The following is a 24,206-nucleotide window of genomic DNA, read 5'->3' on the forward strand; positions in this document are numbered from 1 at the left end:
CCCATCCCATTGCCTCCTATCCATCACACTGCCCCCTGTCATGCTGCCCCCACCTGTCTTCCTGCCCCACACCTGTTCTGCTGCCCCCTCCTTTCTTGCTGCTCCACACCTGTTCCACTTCCCCCCTTCTGTCCCGCTGTCCCCCACATACCCCACTGCCCCCCATATGTCCCACTGCCCCTCACCTGTCCTGCACTCCTCCTGTCCCGCTGCTCCCCCTCCTGTCCCATGCACCCCCCCGTCATGCTGCCCTCCACCTGTCCCACTGCCTCCCCACCCATCACGCTGTCCCCTGCCATGCTGCTCTCTGTTACGCTGCCCCCACCCATCATGCTGCCCTCTCCCTGTCACGCTGCCTCCCTCTTGTCCTGCTACCCCCCACCTGTCATGATGGCCTACTCCTTTCCAAATACCCCCCCCTGTCATGCTGCCCCCCTCCTGTACCGCTGCCCCCCTCCTGTCCTGCAGCCTCCCTCCATCACGCTGCCTCCCTCCTGTCCCGTGGCCCCCCATGTCACACTGCCTGGAGAGGCAGATCTTAAACAGGAAGGGGTAGGACAAATTTAGATGGGGGTGCCTAGGGAAGCACAAAACCAAAATACACCACCGGGTAAGACGTTTCTAGTTGGTTACCAGGTTTGTACACATCTCAGGAAGGATTTTGGTCCACTCTTCTTTACAGATCTTCTCTAAATCCTTAAGGTTTCTTGGATGTCGCTTGGAAACTCAAAGTTTCAACTCCCTCCATAAATTTTCTATAGGATTAAGTTCTGGAGATTGGCTAGGCCACTCCATGACCTTAATGTGCTTCTTCTTGAGCCATTCCTTTGTTGCATTTTTGGTATGTTTTGGGTCATAATCATGCTGGAAGACCCATCTACGACCCGTCTTCAGTGTTCTGGCTGAGGGAAGAACGTTCTCAACCAAGAGTTTACATTACTTTACATAACCCCATCCATTGGTCCTTCAATGCGGCAAAGTTGGCCTGTACCTTTGGCAGAGAAACAGCCCCAAAGCATAATGTTTCCACTTCCGTGCTTGACTGTAGGGATGGTGTTCTTAGGGCCGAAGTCAGCATTTTTCTTCCTTCAAACACGGTAAGTCGAGTTAATGCCAAAGAGCTCAATTTTGGTCTCATCTGACCACAGCACTTTCTTCCAATCCTTTTCTGAATCATTTAGATGTTCATTGGCAAACTTCAGACAGGCCTGTACATGTGCCTTCTTGAGGAGAGGGACCTTGCTGGCTCTGCAGGATTTCAGTCCATGGCGATGTATTGTGTAAGCAGTGGTTTGTTTGGTGACTGTGGTCCCAACTGCTTCCTGTGCTATTCTGGGTTGATCCCTCACTTTTCTTATGATCATGCTTACCCCATGAGGCGAAATCTTGCATAGAGCTCTAGACCGAGAGCGATTGATGGTTATTTTGTATTTCTTCCATTTGAGAATAATTGCTCCAACAGTTGTCTCCTTCTCACCATCTTGCTGATGGTCGTGTTGCCCATTTCAGCCTTGTGCAGGTCTCCAATCTTTTCCCTGACATCCTTTGACAGTTTTTTGGTCTTGCCCATGGTGGTGCCCAAGAAAGAGATTCAGAGGACAGGTGTCTTTTATACACATAACAAGTTGTCATTAGGAGCACCTTCTTAAATTGACAGGACTAATCTGTGTACCACATCAGCACATAGCCAGTCTGTGGAAGCTAGAACTATTGTTGGTTAGTAGGGGATCAAATACCTCTATTACTCACTGAACTGCAACTCAATTTATAACATTTGTATCATGTGTTTTTTTTGTTGTTTTTTTTGATATTCTGTCTCTATCATTTAATATACACTTATGATAAAAATTATAGACCCTTCATTTCCTTGTAAGTGGGCAAACTTACAAAATCTGCAGGGGATCAAATAATTATTTTATACAAGAGGAGGTGATATGTTGTTTGCTAGCTGTGTATGGCTCACTTTACAGCTAGTTCACTTCTAATTTCAAATTTGAAATATTTCTTACACAGACATCTGTAATTACCTGAGAAAAAGAAACCGCTCATATATACAAAAATAATTTTAGGCATTTAAAGTGGTTGTAAAGGCTGAAGGGTTTTTTTTTACCTTCATGCATTCTGTGCACAAAGGTAAAAAAAAAACTTGTGTGCTGCTCCTGCCACAGACCCTTCAATACTCACCTGAGCCCTCTCTCGATTCAGCGATGTGCATGGGAGCCTTGGCTGTCCCTGGTCATTCTCTCCTCAATGGCTGACACACAGCAATGGTAGCCATTGGCTCTCACTGCTGTCAATCAAAGCCAGTGAGCCAATGAGGAGAGAGCAGGTGGTGGGTCCGAGTCACGGCTCTGTGTTTTATGGACTCATAGAGCAGGACTCTGGAGTGAGCCTGCACCACTTCCCCCATAGCAACACCATTGCACAGAGCAGGTAAGTATGATCTGTTAGTTTTTTGTTTTTGTTTTTTCTAAATAACAAACTAACTCTTATAATCACAGTCTAGATCCTCTTTTTACTGTTGTGAGTCGCTGAAAGTCAACATAGGGGAGCTCAGTCAAATGAAAATCTCAAAGTACACATTGTACAACACTATAGATTATACCACCTTAATGACTTAACCTTTTACACAATGAAGTGAAAAAAAATTTAAAAATCAAACTACATGCAGGCCACCTTAACAGTAAAGCAATCTTTCATTGTTATCTTGAAAATATACTGCTATTAAGGCAATCTAAGCACACAGCACCTGTTCAGAGCCTAATATATATTATACTGTAAATGTCATGAAGTGACACATCACGGATGTAAAATATAATGTAAAAAAACCTTAGCCTTGGGAGTAACCTCTGGCAATAAACTATCAGTTGTGTTGTGGTCCGCTAGTCCCATAAATGGCAATACAACTAACTGTGCTTATACATTAGCATATGTAATCAAAAGATATAGAACCATGAAAAATCATTAGTTTATTGGCCATGCGGTGACTCCCTTTTTTAAGGTTTTTTTTTTTTCTTACATGATATTTAATACTGTTAATGTGGCATTTACAGTACCTCAATATTGTTGGGGTGGGCTGTGTCAGTCATAGATGACAGTTTAATATTTCAATTTTAACTGCATTCTCTGATAACTGAAGATTGGCACCTAAAAGGAGCTGGAAGGAAGATGTTGATGCAAAGATGAGGGGCGTCATGTTTTTTAACATTAGTTCTGCTATGAGACAGATCGTACAGTGGACAGAGTGAGGATAGGTTATAGCAGTGTTTCTCATTTTTCAGTCAAGACAGCCTTTAAAATTATGCAAAATCCATTCTAAAATGTTAAAAACTAAGCTAATAATTTTACATAATGCAGCAACATCCACGTATGTAAAGCAATCAACATCAGAGGTGATTATTTGTTTTTTACAATGAAAATATAACTTTTCACAATGGTACTGACTAGTATCCCAATGTTTCTCTTCTTCCTCAGTTTCTTTCCTAAACGCAGCTAATGTGACCTCAGTGCTGATACAGAGTGGCAGGGGAGGGGAAAACAAGGATGCTGTGCATCCTTATCAAATCAATGATGTCATCAGGTGTTGCATCTGGTTTATAGTGCCCAAGGTGGTGATGCTACTCAAAAAAACGTGTGGCTTTGTGAAACAAAAAAAAGGTAGGCTTTATTCACCTACCAATTTTTTAGGCATTTTGTCACAGTACCCTTGATGAACCCAGATGGCATGCTAGGGTGCCATGGCAATCTGGTTGAAAAAAGGTTAGATAAGAACATATAGTATGTTTTTATTGCTGTTGGTGTCCCTATTGTTAAAAATGTCTTTATACTTCTGCCATGATTACCAAACAGTACAGTGCTTCAGTATTGCTAATGACCCAACAGTACAGCACTTCCCGTCATAATGGTCAAACAGGAAGTGAGAAAAAAATCCAATAGGACCATGATCGAAGTGGTCATCCTCCAATTTATTTATAACTAAAGCAACTGTTGCTAAACTGAATATGTAAAATAATGTTGAACCTGTAAAGAAGAATGTACATACAGTACCTCTCCTGCTCCTCTGATCAAGAGGAGTTACACTGCTAAATTCTGTGCAGAAACCAACTTCAAGGAGTGGCAATCTCTTGTGTCTCCTACCACTCTGTGTCCTGTATAAGATGTTACCACACATTTATATTGTTCCATTAATACAGCTACAGAAGAGCAGTGTAAGTAGTACGTGCATATGATGCCTAAAACACTTCACATTTTTCCATGTAATTATATATTCAAAGTTCATGCCATAAAACCTCACTCTGAACCTCACACTTCCAAAATATATTGCCAAAAGACCCACTTTCCCTCCCAAGAACATGATGCTGATTGACACAGGAATCTAAAATATGTGCAAGGTAATACATCAGGAATAATGAAAAGCTGTCTTGGTAGTGAAGAGTGAAAAACTTTTAAAATTGAATCAGTTAGTGTTGTCCGCTAAAGTTTTTTTATTTCCTCTTTCTTTGTTACTCAGAAGATGAAAACTCCTGCTGTGCAATACAAGCAGCACTATTAATAATGTCTGACCTTCACAAGTACTGATCTCTGAAAGGAAATAGAAGTGAATGCAGGAATGAATTTACCATGTAATACACTCTTGTTATTTTTTTTGTGTGAGATCATTTATCTAAGATTGTGCTACATAGAAAAAACTGTAACATCATTTAACTGTATTCTATCTTCAAACTGATTGTCAAAACAATGAGACATCCAGCCTTTAAGATTTGCTTTTCTACAAAATACACAATAAAAACCTGTTTGAAATGTGTAGTGTTAGTTTTTGATAGAAATGTATAGTATTTGCTTTTGATAAAAAGGTTAGTCAGGTTAAATACACAGTGGCTCAATACTTCAGGTTTAATGTCAAATAGAAATTGGGAGTATAGTGTAGCAAAGACTGGAGTAGAAAATTGTTTAGTTTATTTCTGCAAAATCATTTTTGCTGATTTGCTGTGTAATGGAAGAAGTCACAGAATGCACAGGGTGCAATCTCCCCAATGGGGCAATTTACAGGGATTATAACCCTCCCTTACTCTTATCTAAAATGAAAAAAAAAAAGTTCCTTTTACTACGTTTAGTAGTTTACATTTATGCTTTTATTACTTTTGTTCACTCCATTTAAATGCGCACTCCTTTTTGTCTTCAACAGAATTTGGATTACTCCTTTGTTTGTGTTCAGTAGGTAGGGTATTACAGAGTTTTTGTATTTATCAGTCAGACTTAGTGTAATGTGAGATAAAATCAGGGGGTCATTTGGTACCCCTCAAAGTGCTATCTGTAATACCTTCTGACTCATTCCCAATGCCAATTTGATTGAACATTCCCCCTACACATGACAGCAAGATCCCCTTTAGCCACAGCCTCAACAGAATTCTGCCGAGATATATTGGAATACTTCAGCACTTGTCTATCCCCCACTCTATACCACTTTGAGAAAAACTTATAACATATCTCTTACAGTTTGGTGCTATGGATAATACAGTCATTTAAAAAATTAAGTTCACTCCATGAAAATTATTGACGTCACCAGATTTGAACAAACAAGCATTAGATTCTAATTCAAATAGCACATACATACATATGTTATGTACTAGAAAAAAAATGACACATGCAATTAAATGGTGTATTCATTTTCATGATTATTCTCTTAGAACATTGGCTAAGTGGATAACACTTCTGCCTGGCAGCACTAGGGTAATTGGTTCAAAGCCCAACCACAGCCTGGAGTTTGCATGTTCTCCCTTTGCCTGCATGGGTTTCCTCTGGGTACTCTTCCTACACTCCAAAGACATGCTGGAAGGTTATTTTGCTCCTGTCTAATTTGGCCCTAGTATGTGTCTTTATGAATGTGAGTTAGGGACCTTAGTTACTTGAAGGTTCTTATGAAAATGTACAATATATATGTAAATTGCTGCTTAAAACGGTCAGTGGTATATAAATACCTGAAATAAATGAAAATGCCAATTGGCCATATGGGAAAAGTCAGCTAAATGTTTTGCATCCTGTGAAAATGTACTTGATGAGAATGTGAGACCATCTATTCAAAAGTTGAAGTTAAACCAGAAACAGGTCTTTCAACATCTTGATCTAATGTACACTAGATAGTCCATCAAGGAATGGCACAAAAAGAAGCAATTGTAGGCTATATACTGCCCAAGTCAAAGCCCTGATTTTATTCACATTGTGGATTTTCTTGTATCAGCTGACCATTTTGAAATCCCTTACAAAAATTCAAACATCTTGCAACTGAAGGAATTTTGCATGAAGAAGTGGTCAGAACTTTCCCTGAACCAATGTCAGAGACTGCTGGGCAGTTATGTAAAATGCCTTTAAGAAGTAGTTTCTGCTAAAGGGGCAACATCAGCTTCTGATGTCAAGGGTGTATTTACTATTTACACAGGACACTATTACATCTTTTGAAAGTTTAAATTAATTATTGGAAAGGTCAATTTTCTTCTGTTTTGATAAAGATCTAATGTTTACCTGTTAAAAGAAAAAAGATGAGTTCCATGGAGTGTGTAGTAAATTTTTCATATGACTGTATATATATTTGTCTAGTTTTTTTTGCTCTTTTGTCTGTCGGTTAAGGCTATCTCCAATTTCTACTTTCCAATCTACCAAAAATTACTTGTGTTGCAAGTAACAGTTTATAAGCATTGACCTGTGGTAGTTTTAACCTGTTTGCTGCTAGGGCAGCTCTTCCTTCCTTCATTCTAAAATACACATTTTAAACCTGAAGATTTCTTAAACTCTTATACAGTAACCCTTAAACATTCTATATTTTCTGAAAAGAGAGACCGCGTAGAATCAAATCATGGCAGCAACGGTTTTCTTTTTTTTTTTTTTTTTTTTAATGTTACAAAATTACTGTGCTACTGTTTGTGAAATCTACATTCTAGTATATTCTCTAGTATATTTAGTAATCTAGTATATTTTTTTCTTTTGCTGCCTGAGCCATATTTTCTTTTTTGCACACAAGTTAAAATGCATATATCAGGCTTGAAGATTACTTAAAATCTGCAAAAGATGCTATATATTAAAGCAGAGACCCTGTAGAATGCAGTGATGAAAGTTGCAATTTTTATGCACACAATATTTGTGGTGTTTATCAAATCTATATATATTTTCAGTAAAAAAATAAATTCACATGAAATTTAGTACACACAAACACAATACCCATTGTTTGTAATATACACTGCTCACAAAAATTAAAGGAACACTTTTTAATCAGAGTATAGCATCAAGTCAGTTAAACTCCTAGGATATTGATCTGGTCAGTTAAGTAGCAGAGGGGGTTGTTAATCAGTTTCAGCTGCTTTGGTGTTAATGGTCTCATTGGACAACCCCCAAAACAGAAATGATTTTACTGGTGGAGGCCACTGAAATTTGTTTCCCTTCTCATCTTTTCTGGCTGTTTTTCATGAGTTTTGCATTTGGCTAGGGTCAGTGTCACTACCGGTAGCATGAGGCGATACCTGGACCCTACAGAGGTTGCACAGGCAGTCAAACTCCTCCAGGATGGCACATCAATACGTACCATTGCCAGAAGGTTTGCTGTGTCTCTCAGCACAGTCTCAGGAGCATAAAGGAGATTCCAGGAGACAGGCAGTTACTCTAGGAGAGCTGGACAGGGCCATAGAAGGTCTTTAACCCATCAGCAGGATCGGTATATGCTCCTTTGTGCAAGGAGGAACAAGATGAGCACTGCCAGAGCCCTACAAAATGACCTCCAGCAGGCCACTGGTGTGAATGTCTCTGACCATACAATCAGAAACACACTTCATGAGGGTGGCCTGAGGGCCTGACGTCCTCTAATGGGCTCTATGCTCACTGCCTGGCACCATAGAGCTCAATTGGCGTTTGCCATTGAACATCAGAATTGGTAGGTCTGGCACTGGCGCCCTGTTCTTTTCACAGATGAGAGCAGATTCACCTTGAGCACATGTGACAGATGTGAAAGGGTCTAGAGAAGCCGCGGAGAATGTTATGCCTGTAACATCATTTAGCATGACCATTTTGGTGGTGGGTCAGTGATGGTCTGGGGAGGCATATCCATAGTGGGACGCATAGACTTCTACAGGCTAGACAATGGCACCCTGACTGCCATTAGGTATCTGGATGAAATCCTTGGACCCATTGCCGACTCTGTACTGGTGCAGTGGGTCCTGGGTTCCTCCTGGTGTAGAACAATGCCCAGCCTCATGTGGTGATAGTATGCAGGCAGTTCCTGGAAGATGAAGGAATTAATACAATTGAATGGTCACCTGGCCTAAATCCAATAGAACACCTCTGGGATATCATGTTTTGATCCATCCGACACCACCAGGTTGCACCTCAGACTGTCCAGGAGCTTAGTGATCCTGGTCCAGATCTGGGAGGAAATACCCCAGGACACCATCCGTCATCTCATTTGGAGCATGCCCTGATGTCGTCAGGCATGCATACAAGAACGTGGGGGTCATACAAACTACTGAGTAGCATTATGAGTTGCTGCAATGAAATTTCAGCAAAATGGACTAGCCTGCTGCATCATTTTTTCACTTTCATTTTCAGGGTGTCTTTGAATTCAATCCTCTGTAGGTTGATAATTTTCATTTCCATCAAACGATGGGGCATTCTTACGTTCCTAACACATTACCCTGTCCATATCAGTATAGATATACAGCATGATTTTTTCCCCCATTGAGATCTTATGTATTTTCAAAGTGTTCCTTTAATTTTTTTGAGCAATGTATAAAAGATGAGGCTGTATTGAGTAAATAAATACCAAATATGTCAAGCCTCACAATTGCATGTACCTGCTAAACACTGGAAACCTATGTTTTTCAAAATTGTCCATAGAGAATGATTTAAAGCAGAACGAAAACTAATTTAATGGTTTCTCTAAACTGGTAAATTCAAGGCGTGCCATGAATGATACCTGTCACATTTGCTTTTGCCCTCAACCGAACTTTCAAGCCATTAAAATAGGTGGTGTGGGGGGACTTTAAAATTTTTTTTGTGGTGTTTTGTTTAGTTTAGTAAGTTTAGTTTAGTAAACTTGTTTTTTACCTTAATCTTATTGCTCTTCTAAGGGGACTGAAAAGTGATAGCATAGTGCAGTTTACAAGTTCTCTTAAAGGAGACATCAGGAGTCCATTGGACTAATAATGTCACCTCTGCACTCTGCTGAAGCTGAATGGGCACAAAAAGGCCAGGGCCTGGCAGCTCTAAATTCAGAAGTGCTTAAAGCTGAACACTTTATATACACATGTTCATATTTCACAGGGGAGATCAGCAAATGGATGTTCACTCTGATCTCTTGATGTTTTTCTTGACTCCTGTTTACTACATAGCCAGCAACCAGGAGTGAAAATGCAAAAACTCCTGGCTGCCTTAGCATCTGGGAGTTTGTTTATGTGCCACACTGCTGTAATGGTTACATCGATGGCAGTAAAAGGGTTAACACATTGTTACTGTAAAAATTGTCCCATTTATAAACATTACCAGTGCTAATTAAAGTTAAGGAGTTATTTTCAAACAAAATAAATCATTATTTGTTCCTGCTTTTTTGGAATTCAAAATTAGACAAGAAATAACAGGAAGAAGGACTAAATTAGGGTTAGTTGCTGTTAACTAAGGTAAAAACATAAAAAGGATTAAATGAGAGCAACTGTTTTTTCAAAAACTCTGAAAGTCTAATGGACAAGCCTTTGACCTGCACATACTGTAGGCACTTTACAAAATACAATATTGTTCCAATGAATTTATAAATTAAACATGCAAATTCTCTTTGCAGGCTTTATTTGCATAGTAGTAACTGCTAGTGCACCTAAACAAAGGGCAGGATCTGACTGTCATGAATAGTTGGGTCCCACTGACAAAAATGGTCTTTAATTGGGCAAAGAGCAGTTTCAAGTAACAAGTGGGATCAATTGGTAAAGTTCTAAGCAGGGGTGTCAAACTGGCGGCCCTCCAACTGTTGCGAAACTACAAGTCCCATCATGCCTCTACCTTTGGGAGTCATGCTTGTAACTGTCAATCTTGGAATGCCTCATGGGACTTGTAGTTTGGCAACAGCTGGAGGGCCGCCAGTTTGACACCTGTGTTCTAAGGTTAATCTCCAAAGACTGCAACTTTATTAAAAGCCTGTCCACTTAATTTTCTTTAATCCAAATGTCCTTCAATCCACTATAGTCATTCACACAGCTCCATATGTGAACCATGGGTGTGCATGCTTCCTGAATTTGTGTTGTTACATTTCAGTGTCTCCAAAACCAACCTGTACCACTGTCCACAGCGGTTTGTCACCTGAGTCTCTGCAGTATCAGTGTGCAGTGTTGCACCTGGGTCCTGGGCTTTATTTACTGTTTAGCTGTGAAATTACTTTCAATCTCCCCTAAATTCCTCTTTGGTCTTTTCTAGACCAAGCGACCCCCCGCTCCATCTGGTTATTAGAAAGAAGTGCTGCCGGCCACTCCCTTTAAGGTCATGTTGAGAAACCTATTTTCACTTGCTTGGTTGACTGAGCAAAGAGCTCTCTAAGAATCTGTTTCCAGACTCCTATACTTGTGAGCTCTGAATTCTGATACCTGTTTATGACCTCTTCTTGTTTTTTGTATGATCCATATTATCTCTATGCCCTGACCTTTTGCTTGTTTTACCACTACCTTGTCTGCTGAATTTTTACCTGTTTTCAGGTTTGCTGTTGCCACTCTGTGTGTAAATTGATGCCTCAAGCTAGGAGTCATTCTCAGCAAAACCATTCATTCCTTGCAGGGTGCTCTTGCAAACACTGGGCAGCTCCTTAGACCTGGGCCCTCTTTAGGTCCTACATTTGACTGGGAACACAGAAGGTCCACTTCCTTAATGAAAGCTGTATAACATTTCTAATCCTGTCTGATGAGCAGCAAATCAAATTCAAACCTCCAAAAACAGGTTTAAATGTGATGTTTCTTAGTCCTGCCTCTATGATATGTTAGGCTTCCTTGATGTAGGAACAAAGAAGAGCCTCCTGGCACACAGCAAAATACACAATTAAGGAATGCATACATATGAACTGTTTTAACTGCCAGAATTTGTTCTGTTCAGCCAGTCTCATGATCCAGGCATACCTGCCAGACAGAGTAAAGAGAAAACAGGTGGCGCACACACCTAGTGCATTATTCAAGGCTTATTGTAAAGAGTAAAAAGTAATAAAAACATACTCACAAACGAAGCATGTATCTAAAAAGCATAGAAAAATTACGATGGCCACAACGGTAGGCAAGGTGTCCTCACTGTCAGTGCGGTGAAATGGCTGACGCGTTTTGGGGACAAATCCCTTTCCTCAGAGCTAATGACCAGCCTCTGATGCAGATGTGTAATGGATGAAAAGTGGGAGCCTTGCTGGTGATGCCTGAGTGGGATGGTGTGGGAGTGTGCTTTATGCCTGTGGGGCAATGGCTGCTCAATACCTGCCAGACAGCACTCCAGGTTCTGTAACTCCATGAATACTGCACTCCAGTTAAAGCAGAATTGAAGTACACTGTCTTGTGGAAAATCTGCAGTGGCATATGTGTTCTTGAACCATTAAAGGCATCTGTAAAAATGCAGCATAGAAACATATGAGTTATATTATATGGTCAAAGCAAGGAGACACTGGTGTGAATGAAATGCTGGACAAGATAACGGTGATGGAGCAGTGGCCGTGAATATTGACCTGTCAGTGTTGGAGCAGAGAAGTCTAGAAGGGATTCCTTCCATAACATGCAAGTATGAATACTTTTTATAGTCAAGAGATATCAGGGAACAATGCAAACTAAACCCAGTCTATAGGCATAGAATACAAAAGTTATTAGCTTAGCTGACTGGCTTATCTAACTGGATGAACAGCTATTTTTATTGCACTTGTCAAACTGATATAATAATGTAGCGCTACCGCCTTAAGAGCCACTGAGTATTCTTGGGTTCCCTGTCTGTTTTGAGCCTGCTTTGGAAGTACAATCCCTGCTGACACCACTGTGAAAATTTGACCAAGAGGACTCCCTAGCTTTGAACCATAAAATAAAACACACAGCTTAAGGTGAGCAGATATTCTAATTGTATTGAGGTCAAAGTATAAAGAGTGCAAGCACAACAAGAATGACCGTAGATGTGCATTAAGAAAAAAATTATTAAATGTTCAACAAAGTAACAAGGCACAGTATCACTTTAAGCAAACCCAAATGTCCTGCAGGGTCAGAATTTGAACATCAATTCCAGCTTCTGAGATATCTTTCCCCAAGTGAGTTGAAGTGAACAAGATGTCAAGATGACATCAAGATGTGATCAAGATGTCAGGCTAACTCACTTGGTTGCTAGTAACTGGGATTAACTCTTGAGATTAATACTTTTATTCTAGGCAGCATACAAATTTAACAAGGCTTTGCTTCAATAGAGTCTGGATAACTGAACTGCAGAACACTAACATCTTGTGTTTAACCAACATCCTGCAACCAGTATTAATGCAGTGTGTTACAATAAAACAATTTCAAAGGTAAATGTAACAGACCAAAAGGGAGCAAATAAGAGAAATCTATTGTTTATATAGAGTTTAGGGAAAGTTGCCTACTCCAGAACTAGACCATCCTGTGATTGGACAATGAAGCTAGGGCTGCTGTCAGACTATACGGGGCCCTGTGATTTCTATCTAACAGGACCCCCCCAAATATCAAAATGAAAAAAAAAACACTAAAATCGTTATTAGCGGACACAAACATAACATAACTTACAAAATTCCTGCTGAATCAGTCAAACAGCTCAACAAATCGGGCTTCAAAATTGAAGGAACTGGGTGGAAAATTAGCAGCATGTCATATAATCAAATGCAGTCACTGTCTGGGTATTCAGACAGCCATGGCTGCTGCTGTCCAAATACAATGGCCACCAGAGGAGATTCCCTTATCTGTTTTGTGTGGATGGGGGTAAGGAGGGACCCTATACTGACCCCCAATGTAATTTTGCCATTTACACTAACCTCAACACAACAGGAGTATTTACACCAACCACCAATGTAATTGAAACATTTACACTGACCAGCAATGTAACAGGTGCATTTACAGTGATCTACCCCATCTGTCTGCTCATCTCTACATTCTTATCTCCTCAGTACACCTCTGCATCCCAAATCCTCCTGCTACCTTCTGCACCCCAACCCTCTACTCTAACCTCAGTGCTCCAAACCCCTTCTCTACTAACCTATGGCCCCAAACCCCTCCTCTACTGACCCCTGCCCCCCAAGCCCCTCCTCTACTAACCTCTGCACCCAAACCCCTCCTCTACTATCTGCACCCCAAATCTCACCTCTTCTAACCTATGGCCCCAAACCCCTCCTCTACTAACCTCTGCCCTCCAAATCCCACTTCTGCCCCCAAACCCCTCCTCTACTAATCTCTGCACCCCAAATATCACCTAACCTATAGCTCCAAACCCCTTCTCTACTAACCTCTGCACCCCAAATCCCACCTCTGCCCCCCAAACTCCTCCTCTTAACCTGTGCAGCCCAAATCCCACTTCTTCAAACCTCTGCCCCCAAACCCCTCCTCTACTAATCACTGCACCCCAAATATTTTCTCTTCTAACCTATAGCTCCAAACTCCTTCTCTACTAACCTCTGCCCCCCAAATCCTACCTCTGCCCCCAAACCCCTCCTTTACTAATCTCTGCACCACAAATCTCACCTCTTCTAAACTCTGCACTCCAAATCCCACCTCTCCCCCCCCCAAACCCCTCCTCTACTAATCTGTGCATCCCAAATCCCACCTCTTCTAACTTTTGCCCCTCCAAACCCCTCCTATACTAACCTCTTCACCCTAAATCCACCTCTGCCCCCCAAACCCCTCCTCTACTACCCTGTGCACTCCAAATCCCACCTCTTCTAACCTCTGCCCCCAAACCCCTCCTCTACTAATCTGTGCACCTCAAATCCCACCTCTTCTAACCTTTGCCTTCCAATCCCCTCCTCTATTATCCTCTGCACTCCAAATCTCACCACAGCTAACCTCTGTCCCTACCTCACTCTTCTACTAACCTCTGCTCTCCAACCCCCCTCCCTATTTACCTCTAAATACTTACCTTACATGTTAATATGTTTACCTTGGCATACTAACCCCTCCTCTGCTTACCTTTGTATCCTAAATGATGATCCCTTCACTGTATACCTCTGCACCCTACCTGTTCACCTTTGCATCCCAAGCAATAATCCCCCTCACTATACTCACCTCTGCTGCAGGACTGAAACTACCTATTTAGGCCCTCTAGGTGGGTGGCATGCAGAGAAGGGGCATGATTTGCATGTGAATCTTGGAAGGTGTTAAAATGCCAACCTAATTTACATACAAATGCACATGTAATGTACATATAAATAGTGGGCAATTTACATTTCAATCCTGGCCCTGGGATTTAATTATGGGACAGTGCCCTGTGTTTCTCTCCCCTTTGCAGTAGAAAGCCTGCAGGAGGGGGAGAAATCGTCTTTCAGCTGCTGCAGGGAGAGCCACACAGGGCATTCTTCCTGTTATTAACCCCACTTCACCACACCGATAATTATCCCTGCCCAGGCCCCCATGTGTGTTGGGCCCCCTACAGGAGGACTTGGGGTACCCCCTGTCGGCGGTCCTGAATGAAGCATTGCACTTAGCTTTAAGCCCAGTCACTCCGCTGTAAAATACCACAACCACTGATGCCCACTGAAGTTCTGGTTCTTAACAATGGCATGAGAGAGAATGGGCTGAATCCCAGAAGGTGCATGAGTTATTCTTGACTAGGACAGAGGTCATGGCTCCATATACTGTACATCCTGGATCCAAAGAGCTCTAGAGGAACATGGGCCAATTTAAAGAATAACACAGGCAATTCCAATGCCTGCTTTAGATTTAATAAAATTGTAATGTGAGGGCCTACCTAAAGATTACAGGCCAAGTCGGGTTCACTTTAATAGACAGCGTGTTTATAACTGAATACAAGGTTACCTTATTGTGATAACTGACACACTGAATTGCCACCAAATTCTTCCCTTTATTTTCCTGTAATGCAGTGTGGCACATTTTGTTAAAATTTTATTTTAAGCGATATGCCTACAGTTTATATCAACAGAAAAAAACTATTATACAAATCAATGTGTTAAATAAAGTGTGCATTGGGCCACATGCAAGCTGCTGAATTAAAGTAATTTGTTGTTAAACCCATCTTGATATTTGCTTTGCATGTAGGAAATCCAGATGATAAGCCTAAAATGGCTTGTACTTGGAGTAATGAATATACTCATTATACAAAGACACGTGTGAGAGTTAAGTGGGCAAAAGGAGGTGTGCCTTGTTTATTTTACATTATCTCCCCTTCTATCCAACTGTAATCTCCAACACTTACCTTTAATCCCTCTCTTGTTTACAAGAGCAGTTTTTCATATTCCCACTACATTCTGTATCCAAGAACAAGGCATTTGTTTGTGGCTTTATTCTGTATGCCAATGGTTGTTTGACATTTAAAGTGCTATTAGCCTGCAGAGGTAGGCGTAGTGTGACACTTTATAGTTCTCTAGAGATTTTCTTTGGCAGACTCATATCGCAAGAGTGAAAAAATGGCTTGCATAATAAATCCTTCCAGTTCCATAACTTTCACTTGGCAGGTAATCTTTAGCCCATACCATGAGACCCATGAGATTTTATAGCACTAGTAGTTGGCTTGATGACTATACTTGCCACTTGGATTTGCGTCTATTTTTTAAAAATGTTTTATTTTAGATATTGTGCATGTTGATACATTTCATTGCTGCATTATAATCTCCAATATAAAGTCAGACAAAAGATGGTATTACAGATAAAAAAGTTGACATAAGACACATACAGCAGGGCGATACAAATAAACAGTGAATGCATAAACGTCTTCTTGACAGCACAGTAAGATTCCTAAGCATCCATGCCCAACACAATTTACGTGCTGTGTCCCGTGACATTATCAATGTCTGTAGCCTAGATTAGTTAAAAGGGGATTCTATGTAGAATGTAATAATTTACATAGATTTGCATCTGTTTATAACAGTTAACCATGTACATGCATTTGGATGGAGCATTGTATCAATCAGCAAAGTTTCTAAAACTCGGAATCTGCTCCCATGATCCATTCTGTTAGATTTACAACAGCAAAGCACACCAGGTACATGGGTTATACTGTCAAAGAAAGCTAATAGCTTTCATACCCCGTTTGATGTTTTTACTAACTTGTGTGTCCTCCAGCATTGGAAAATGTATGAAAAAACCCTCCACCTAAAACAAAGTGCCTTCGGAAATACCAGCCCAAAAGTGGTGAGGAAATTGAGTAGGTAGTGTACAACTTACCTGTCCTAGGTAAACAATAAAAGGACCTCTTATGCACCTGACATGTTATAAATGAATAAACCCATATACAGGTTTTTAATAAAATATTTGTATTTATTTTAAATAAAAAACAACATCTTACCCTCGGTAAAGGTTCTCATTTATCCAGGCCATGGTACTTCTGGTAATAATTGGTCACATTTAACTGGACTTTTTTATAATGTTGAAGAGGTTTAATTGCAAGCAGTTTTTTTCAGTTCTAGTGAGCATCAGGATTATACTCAGCATTTATAGCAACACGGGTAATTCATTTACCCTAATCCAGGGGTTGGCAACCTGTGGCTCTCTAGCTGTTGTGGAACTACATTTCCCATGAGGCATTGCAACATTACAATACATTGAAAATATATATAAATGTATACACATTATTTCAAAATTCAAATAAATAAATAGCTGTTAATAAAGTGAAGGTTCATGAAATATTAAAGTGCAAAGTGTAAAATTCTTCTCCAGTCATCATCCACCATCGAACGTGATGAGCTTCAAATCTTCTGATCTACCTGATATCTAGGATAGTGATTAGATTGTAGTTACCAAGGCCTATAGTTTAACAGCACTTTTTCCTCAAAGAGCCACTGAACCCTGTCTCTTTTGTCTCACCAATTCTATGACGTATTATATTTTTGAGCTTGTCCTCAAGGTGAGGAAGTGGGATATTCCTGACATATTTCAAAAATCTTCTTTAGGAAAAAGAGACTGAGTTCACTGACTCCAAAAGTGGCCTTATAACATGTCAGCCATAAAACCAAATGTGTTGCTCCAGAGCTCTGGCATGATCCCCACAGCAGAAGCTCGGGTCACTAAAATGATGGACAAAACAGGATAAAGATTCATGAATCTGAATACATTTAAAGACTAGTGATGCTAAAATTAGGATCAGAGTTCTTGTTGATTATCAGAGAAAATTTCTAAAAGACAACATTTATTGAAGGCTTTCCTTTAACCGCTTTCCGGCCGCCCTATAGCAGATATACTGTTACAGGGAGGCAGGGGTGCGCAAAATCACATATATATACGTGATTTAGAATTTCCGGGTAAGGGGTGCGGCTGAGCCGTACTGCTATTTGCAACCTCTGCTGTCAGTCGCCAGGTCCTGGCCAGTGAATATTTGCTGTATGTTGGCAATAGCTAATCACATGGTACAGGTAGCCAAGTACCATGTGACTGTTGTGGGCCAATCACAGATCACAGCCATTCATGAATGGAAATCCATTCATGAAAGTTTGTTTACATTGTTATCATGTGATCGTTATGACTAATCATAGCGATCGTATGATATCCGGTACCTGGTCACTGGTAATTTTAATCCGCTGTGTCTACCGCACCACCCCCCTAACCCAGAAGAGGCTGGATCATGCACATGATTCAACATGTTCATGCCGCCCTGCCGTAATAGATGTACTGTGGATGGGCAGAGACTGGTTAAAGAAAAATACATTCACCATAAAACCCCCCCTTCTCTACTTTATCTAATCATGCTTTTCCATTCCCTTCCCCCTTCTTTTTTTATGTAGCTCAGTTATAGTTGTTATGAATGATGCACTGCTTGTACCACACTGGCATTATGTTATATGTTCCTTATATTTGACCTCTGTACCTTGTTGGATTCATGTCACATGATGTTTGTTCTTTTTTTACTCTCAGTTCTTCATCACTTTTGATTGTAGCCTTCTTTTCGATATGAGTCTGCCAAAAGAACAATAAAGTTGTGCACAGTGCAAGAATAGTGTGTACCTACATCACTTCACTTACATTCACCTATATCACATTCACTGCACCCCTTCTACCATAGTAAAAACACAAGTTAGGCAAAAGACTGGTTAGGCCTCTGATTATAATGGTCCTGTCACTGGCCAATTTTACACTGCTTATCTGCTATAGTCTATTAATTGGTTTGGTAAAGCAATGTGCTTTAACCCCCCTAGCGGTCTGATTATGTCATTATTTCTGTGCTCAAAGCGGTACATTTTTTTGCATGGAAATATGTATTTTTTTTATTGTAGGCCTGTAATTTTTAGGAATAACTCACTGATATCTGTCCGAACAAGAGTCTAGTAAACATCCCGGGTATGTTAAAAGTTGAAACACAAAATCATAAATTATAATTTAATAAATAATCATTTATAATATAATAATAAATTTAATTAAATAATATAATCAAACCAAAAACACTGATATTTGAAATATAGCGCCAAGTTCGCACATCATTGAACAAAGTTGCAAAATCGTTTTCAGTGTCTGATGACAAATTTCCCCACGAATCATCACTCAATTCTGCAAGTAGTTCTAATTTACTATCGCTGTTCTAAAACTGCTTTTAACCTAAAGGGATGCTTTTTGGACACCATGGACAATTCTCAGTTTCCAGGCAGAAAGAATAGTAAAAATGCAGGCAGGGCACAGGACAAAGCACTCGGGACAAAATGTATGTGAAATGGTTTGATACAGTAATGTTTTACTATGTGATTTTAGTGAATTTAGTGAATGTCACTTTTTCACATTTTTAAATTTCCTGCCGTTCCGTCCCCGTACGTCCCGACGCTCGCAGGGGATGGAACCCAGAAGACAGATGCTGGCATTGGCCAGAGGACATTTCTGGGGACACTGCAGGAGAGACATCGCGGGAGCGCAGGACAAGGTAAGTGCAGAAGGGACTCCGGAGCAGAGCTGCAAGGTATTCCCAGAGTGTAGCTCGGGGTTACCGCTTGTGATGCTGAAACTTTACCCCGAGCTACACTCAGGAATACCTCCAGGGAGGTTAATGCGGGTTAGCCTAGTCTTGCTCAGTAAAACTGACATGCTGCTAGCCAAGTGTACATTGCTTTATCATCTGCAGCTTCCAATTTCTTTTAGTAAAACACCTGCATGTGCCCTATGTCTCTAGTATATTTTGGCCTAGTCTTGCTCAATAAAACTGTCCTGCTGCTGGACATTTTTAAGCTTCTTTATCGATTGTGATCTCTTCATTCTTGTAGTAAAACACCTGCCGGCTGCTGCTGCTGTATGCAAGTGAAAAAATTGTGAAAGATAAAAATAAATTCCTGTTTCAAACTGCAATGAAAGGTTTGCTTCCCTTGTAAAAATTGCTGCATGATAGTGCTTAAAAAGGGTATTGGTAAGGAAAACAATTTGATGTTATATCTGCCTTACCCCTATCCTCCACATTACAGGGTGTGACGCTATTCTTCAGTGAGATTCATGGAGACTGCAAAGCAACACAAATCTCCGAGAAGACCTGCAGTCCAGTGCAAGATTTGAGCTGCTCTGCATTCTGCAGAATCCCGTAGAAGGAGTGGGACATCACTCCTGTCTTGGCGCAACTAATGCTAGAAGGGTTGTGATTATTACCCAGGTCCCAGACCCACTAAGTCAACCTGCTATTATGTGGATGGCCACTTTTCCTACTCAGCATGTATGAATAAAATGAAATGCAAAGAAAAAAAACTCTGCTCCCATGAACCAATAGAAGCTTTCTTTAACTGCACAATATTTGTCCATCAGAAAGAAAAGGGTGGAATCCTACACCTTACTCCTTTGCCCTTAGATCCCCATAGTGGTCATGGTTGCTAACACTAATTTTTTGATGCTAACAATGCTAACATCCCAGGTGTTGGATTTGATCTCCAAAAATGGGTAAAGTTCAGTTATACAACCATAACTGGTGCAAATAGAAACTCAGATTATGTAACAGAGTGAGGAGTAAAAGTGAATTAAAATGTGTGTATTGTTTAAAACAGAATGCTAAAATCTTATCCTATGTGTTCATCAATTCAGGTTTTTACAGAAGGATCCACGTCAATCTCAGCCTTGCTCAAAGCTTGCTGAAGACCAGCCTCCTGTGAGTGGTTCAAAGGTCACAACTTATGATAAATAGGATGAATATTAAATCACATCCATATTAACCAGTTTTCTATGGAGCATGGGTAAATAAAGGACATTTGTTAAAATATTCCGATTCACTTTTGAGGTGTCTTTCACTAAGTACACACCCTTTCACCCTTTTAGTATATAGACGGTAAAGACTGTTTTAAGGACTGTTACAAGATTGTTCACCTTGGTTGCTTAGGTGCAAATTTATATTGTTTTGCTGCACAATAGTTTTTTTTAGCTAAATATATGCAGACTTTCTTTCACATTTACTTTTCATTAAATAGCACACACACAACTTGAAATGTTACCATGGCTTTACGCATTTAACTATGCTAATCCAATAAAACAATTTCCTGTTAAACTGTTTTGGTTTCCTTTTGTATAAAAATGTTGGTTTGATTCCATTGCTAAATCTAAACTTTGTAGTGTTTCATTCTAAATAATAGATGTTCCAAAACAATTCTGGTGTGTTTTTCCTATCCAGACGGTTCTGTCAGCCATCCATCATCTAATCTAACCTGCTCAATGTTTATGTTTATTTAATGATGGCGCATCTGTCTGAGTTGGTTCCATCCTCTGTTTCTGTCTGTGCAGTTGTTGAGTTACATAATCCTTTAAATTGAATTGTCCTGCCAAGCAAATCGATCTGTGCTTTCAGCAGCCATGATGAAGACTAGGTGTTCATGGTCCCTGTTCCCCATCAAGGAACATTTATTATCATCTGGCATATGTTATTATGTTGTCTCCCTTGCTTTTCTGTGAGTCTGCACTGTGCCCATGTTTCTGTTCCTGTCTTTGTTCTCTACTGTATAACTAACATGGAGTGCCTTCACTCCAGGAGTTCCTAAAACCCCAAGATATGGACAGCAGTCACCTTCTACCTATGATGGTGAGATCACTGTATTCCCTTGGAAAATAGTGATGTGTTTCTGCCTCGTTCTTGGAACATGAAACCTCCTGTAAGACATCAGTTATCTCAGGGTTATATTCATGAATGATGAAAGAAATAAACATGAGACTGACATTTGGCCAAATCTTTGACTTACATTGATAGTTAAGTCAAAGACACCCCCAAGGTGATCACTATAGCCACTATGGTGACACTGTACTGCTCTGGTGACGGTATGTAAAAAAAGTAAATGAAAAATCTAAATAAAGAAAAAAATTTATATAAAGTTTTTGTTTGCATACTGTCCCAGTTAGTGTGCCTGATATGGTGACACTGTACTGCTCTGGTGACAGTATGTAAAAAAAAAAAAAATGTAAAAAGTAATTAGAATTTGTTTTTTAATATGGTCACCAATCGGTGTTCCTGATCACCCTCAAACCAGTTACATTGTCCCTGTATGTATAATTTATGCTCCTTTTAAAACCTTGGATTTTGGGCCCCTCTATGCTGTGTATTTGTAAGTATGTCTATGCTGTGTGTGAGAAATAACTTGTTAAAGTTACAACTTTGTGGAAAAAAACTGATTTTATTCAATTTCTTTACTTTCCAAAAAATTTTTACAAAAAAATTACAACTTCAAAGAAACACACCATGCCTGTTACTAAATACCTTGGTGTATCTACTTTTCAAACAGGAGTTATTTTGGGGGTATTTTTGCTGTCCTGGCATTTTAGGGACTTGGGAAATTAGACTGGCCGTAAGTTCATCATGGTTGATCAATTTTTAAAATATACTGTATATACACCATAGTTTGTAGACTATCTTTTGTTATGGAAGAGTTCTGGTTGAGATACTGAAAATAAAAGTTTAACACTGCAATTGCAGGAACAGATTCACAGGACACAGTCACCACGGTTTAAGTATTAGTTCTGACAAAATGTATTATTACATTCTATTTTATACAGAAGATAAAAAGGGGGTGGTGTGAGAAGTTATTAAAAATGAGCAAATAGAATAATGTCACATTTCATATGTTATAGGCTATGCTTAACAGTTACGAAACTAAAACCTCAAGAAGAGAGGGGGAGAGAGAGAACATCTAGGTCTGTTGTGTCTGTAAGTGAAGGGAACAAGGCACATTTCAACATTGCAAGCAAGTCTCTTGTGCTTCAAGGACCAAAACAGTGAAAGTCCATGTCATTTAGATGACCTTTAACCGCTCCCCCTCTACGTTATAGCAGAAATACTGCTACAGGGCGGCAGGGGTGTGCAAAATCATATATATATATTGTGAGAGATTAGCCCAGTAGCGGGTTGTGCTTGACCCCCTGGATGAGTCAGAGCACGGCGAAAGAGGCTCAGCCCGACAACAGGATCTTGGTGAATAAAGTTGTGCTTTTTTTACAAGGCTGGTGAACACAAGGTGCATATATTCAAAAACAGCAAAACAAATAAAAACAGAAAATAAAGCCTTGCCACACTGGGCATCTAACTGAACACACAGGTTCCTATCTACCTGTCTGGATACAGCAGCTCAGACAGTGTTCACATAGTCCAAAATCACACAGAGTTACTCTCACCACAGTATAATTTGGTTGCTCCCCAGTCTGTCCTGCACAGCAAACTGGTTCCAAGTTGGAGCATTCTCTCTAAGCAGCCTGGGAGTTTTATAGAGCCCAGAGCCCTAACTCACTACAGCTGAGCTCATGAAATCATCAGTGAGCCAAACAGGCTCATTACACAGCACAAAAGGAGAAACAGTCGGTGTAGAGCATGAACCTGGGACAAATATACCTCCCATCCTGGACACATCCCTTAGATCTTCCTGCCTTCCTGTCACAATATATATATATATTCCTGGTAGGAGTGCGCAAGAGCTCCCATTCGTGGCCTCGGCTGTCAATCACCAGGTGCTGCCGAGTATCTCCGATGGGGGAGAGACCTGCGTATAAAAAACACAGATCTCTCCCCTGTCAGCTTCTGCACACTGCTGTATAGCTTTGGATAGCAGAGCCATACAAAGCAGTGTGCTTACACAGCCCAAGTAGTGAAAAGAGCACACAGTTAACCCTTTGATCACCCCAGATGTTCCCCTTCCTGCCCAGTGCCATTAGTACAGTGTAAGTGCTTTTTATTAGCACTGATCATTCTATTGGTGTCACTGGGGATGTCAGTGACACCAAGTTAGTCCCCCTCAGTGTCAGAATGCCCACCGCAGTTCCGCAGTCCTGGTTTACGCCACCATTACTAGAAAAATTAAAAAAAAAATTCCAGTATATATACCGCCATTTGTAAATGTTATAACTTTCACATAAACCAATTAATTTAAACGTATTGGAATTTTTTTTTTTAGCAAAGACATGTAGCAGAATACATTTTGGCCTAAATTTGATGAAATTAGATTTTTAACATTTTTTTTATTGAACATGTTCAATAGCAAAAAGTCAAAATTATTGTTTTTTTCTCAAAATTGTCAGTCTTTGTTTATAGCGCAAAAAAATTAAAAACACACTGGTGATAAAATACCACCAAAAGAAAGCTCTATATGTGGGGGAAAAAGGACGTAAATTTAATTTGGGTGCAGCATTGCATAATTGTCAGTTAAAGTAACGCAGCATCATAATGCAAAAAATGGCCTGTTCATGAAGGGGGGTAAATCCTCAGGAGGGCAAGTAGTTAATAATGTCTTCATTATCAGAAATGTATATGCAACAGTCAGTGTGAATAACCTTACACATCCCACCTTGTATGGCGGCAGGGAGATAATGTAGCATTAATCTATGCTTTAATACTTCTTTTCTAAGCTGAGTTATTTCTTCATTTTAAAAGCCTATGGTAGTAAGGTTATTAATCTCATCTAAAATTCTAGTGTAATTATTTATTCTTTTCATTGCTTCAATTGCCCATCCTGTCCAAGAAGGGAACCATGATCATGCCATGTCATCTTCAGTAAACAGCTGTCTTTTGAACACTAAACGGTATTCTGGACTTTGAGCTGGTTGTACTGTATCTTTGCGAACAGGCAAAGCAGGTAATAA

At 40.1% G+C, this 24,206-nt stretch overlaps 1 protein-coding gene across 3 annotated transcripts in view; it reads left to right on the forward strand.

The window, feature by feature from the left end:
- LDAF1 (lipid droplet assembly factor 1) overlaps positions 1–20,640 on the forward strand; it is a 106,786-nt gene extending 86,146 nt beyond the window's left edge. Inside the window, exon 5 of one of the 3 annotated variants that reach the window (XM_089674784.1) lies at positions 20,184–20,640. In XM_089674784.1, the coding sequence (XP_089530910.1) occupies positions 20,184–20,283 (100 nt within the window). In that variant the 3' untranslated portion in view covers positions 20,284–20,640. Of the gene's footprint in view, positions 1–4,510; positions 4,803–19,579; positions 19,854–20,183 lie in introns of those variants that run through there. The other 2 variants (XM_089674787.1, XM_089674785.1) reach the window with 2 other exon arrangements.
- Positions 20,641–24,206: the final 3,566 nt, after the last annotated feature.

Source organism: Staurois parvus, unplaced genomic scaffold (genome assembly GCF_062004578.1).
Source record: "Staurois parvus isolate SC_StPar_1 unplaced genomic scaffold, SC_StPar_1.0 ptg000152l, whole genome shotgun sequence".
NCBI classification, from domain to species: Eukaryota; Metazoa; Chordata; class Amphibia; order Anura; family Ranidae; genus Staurois; species Staurois parvus.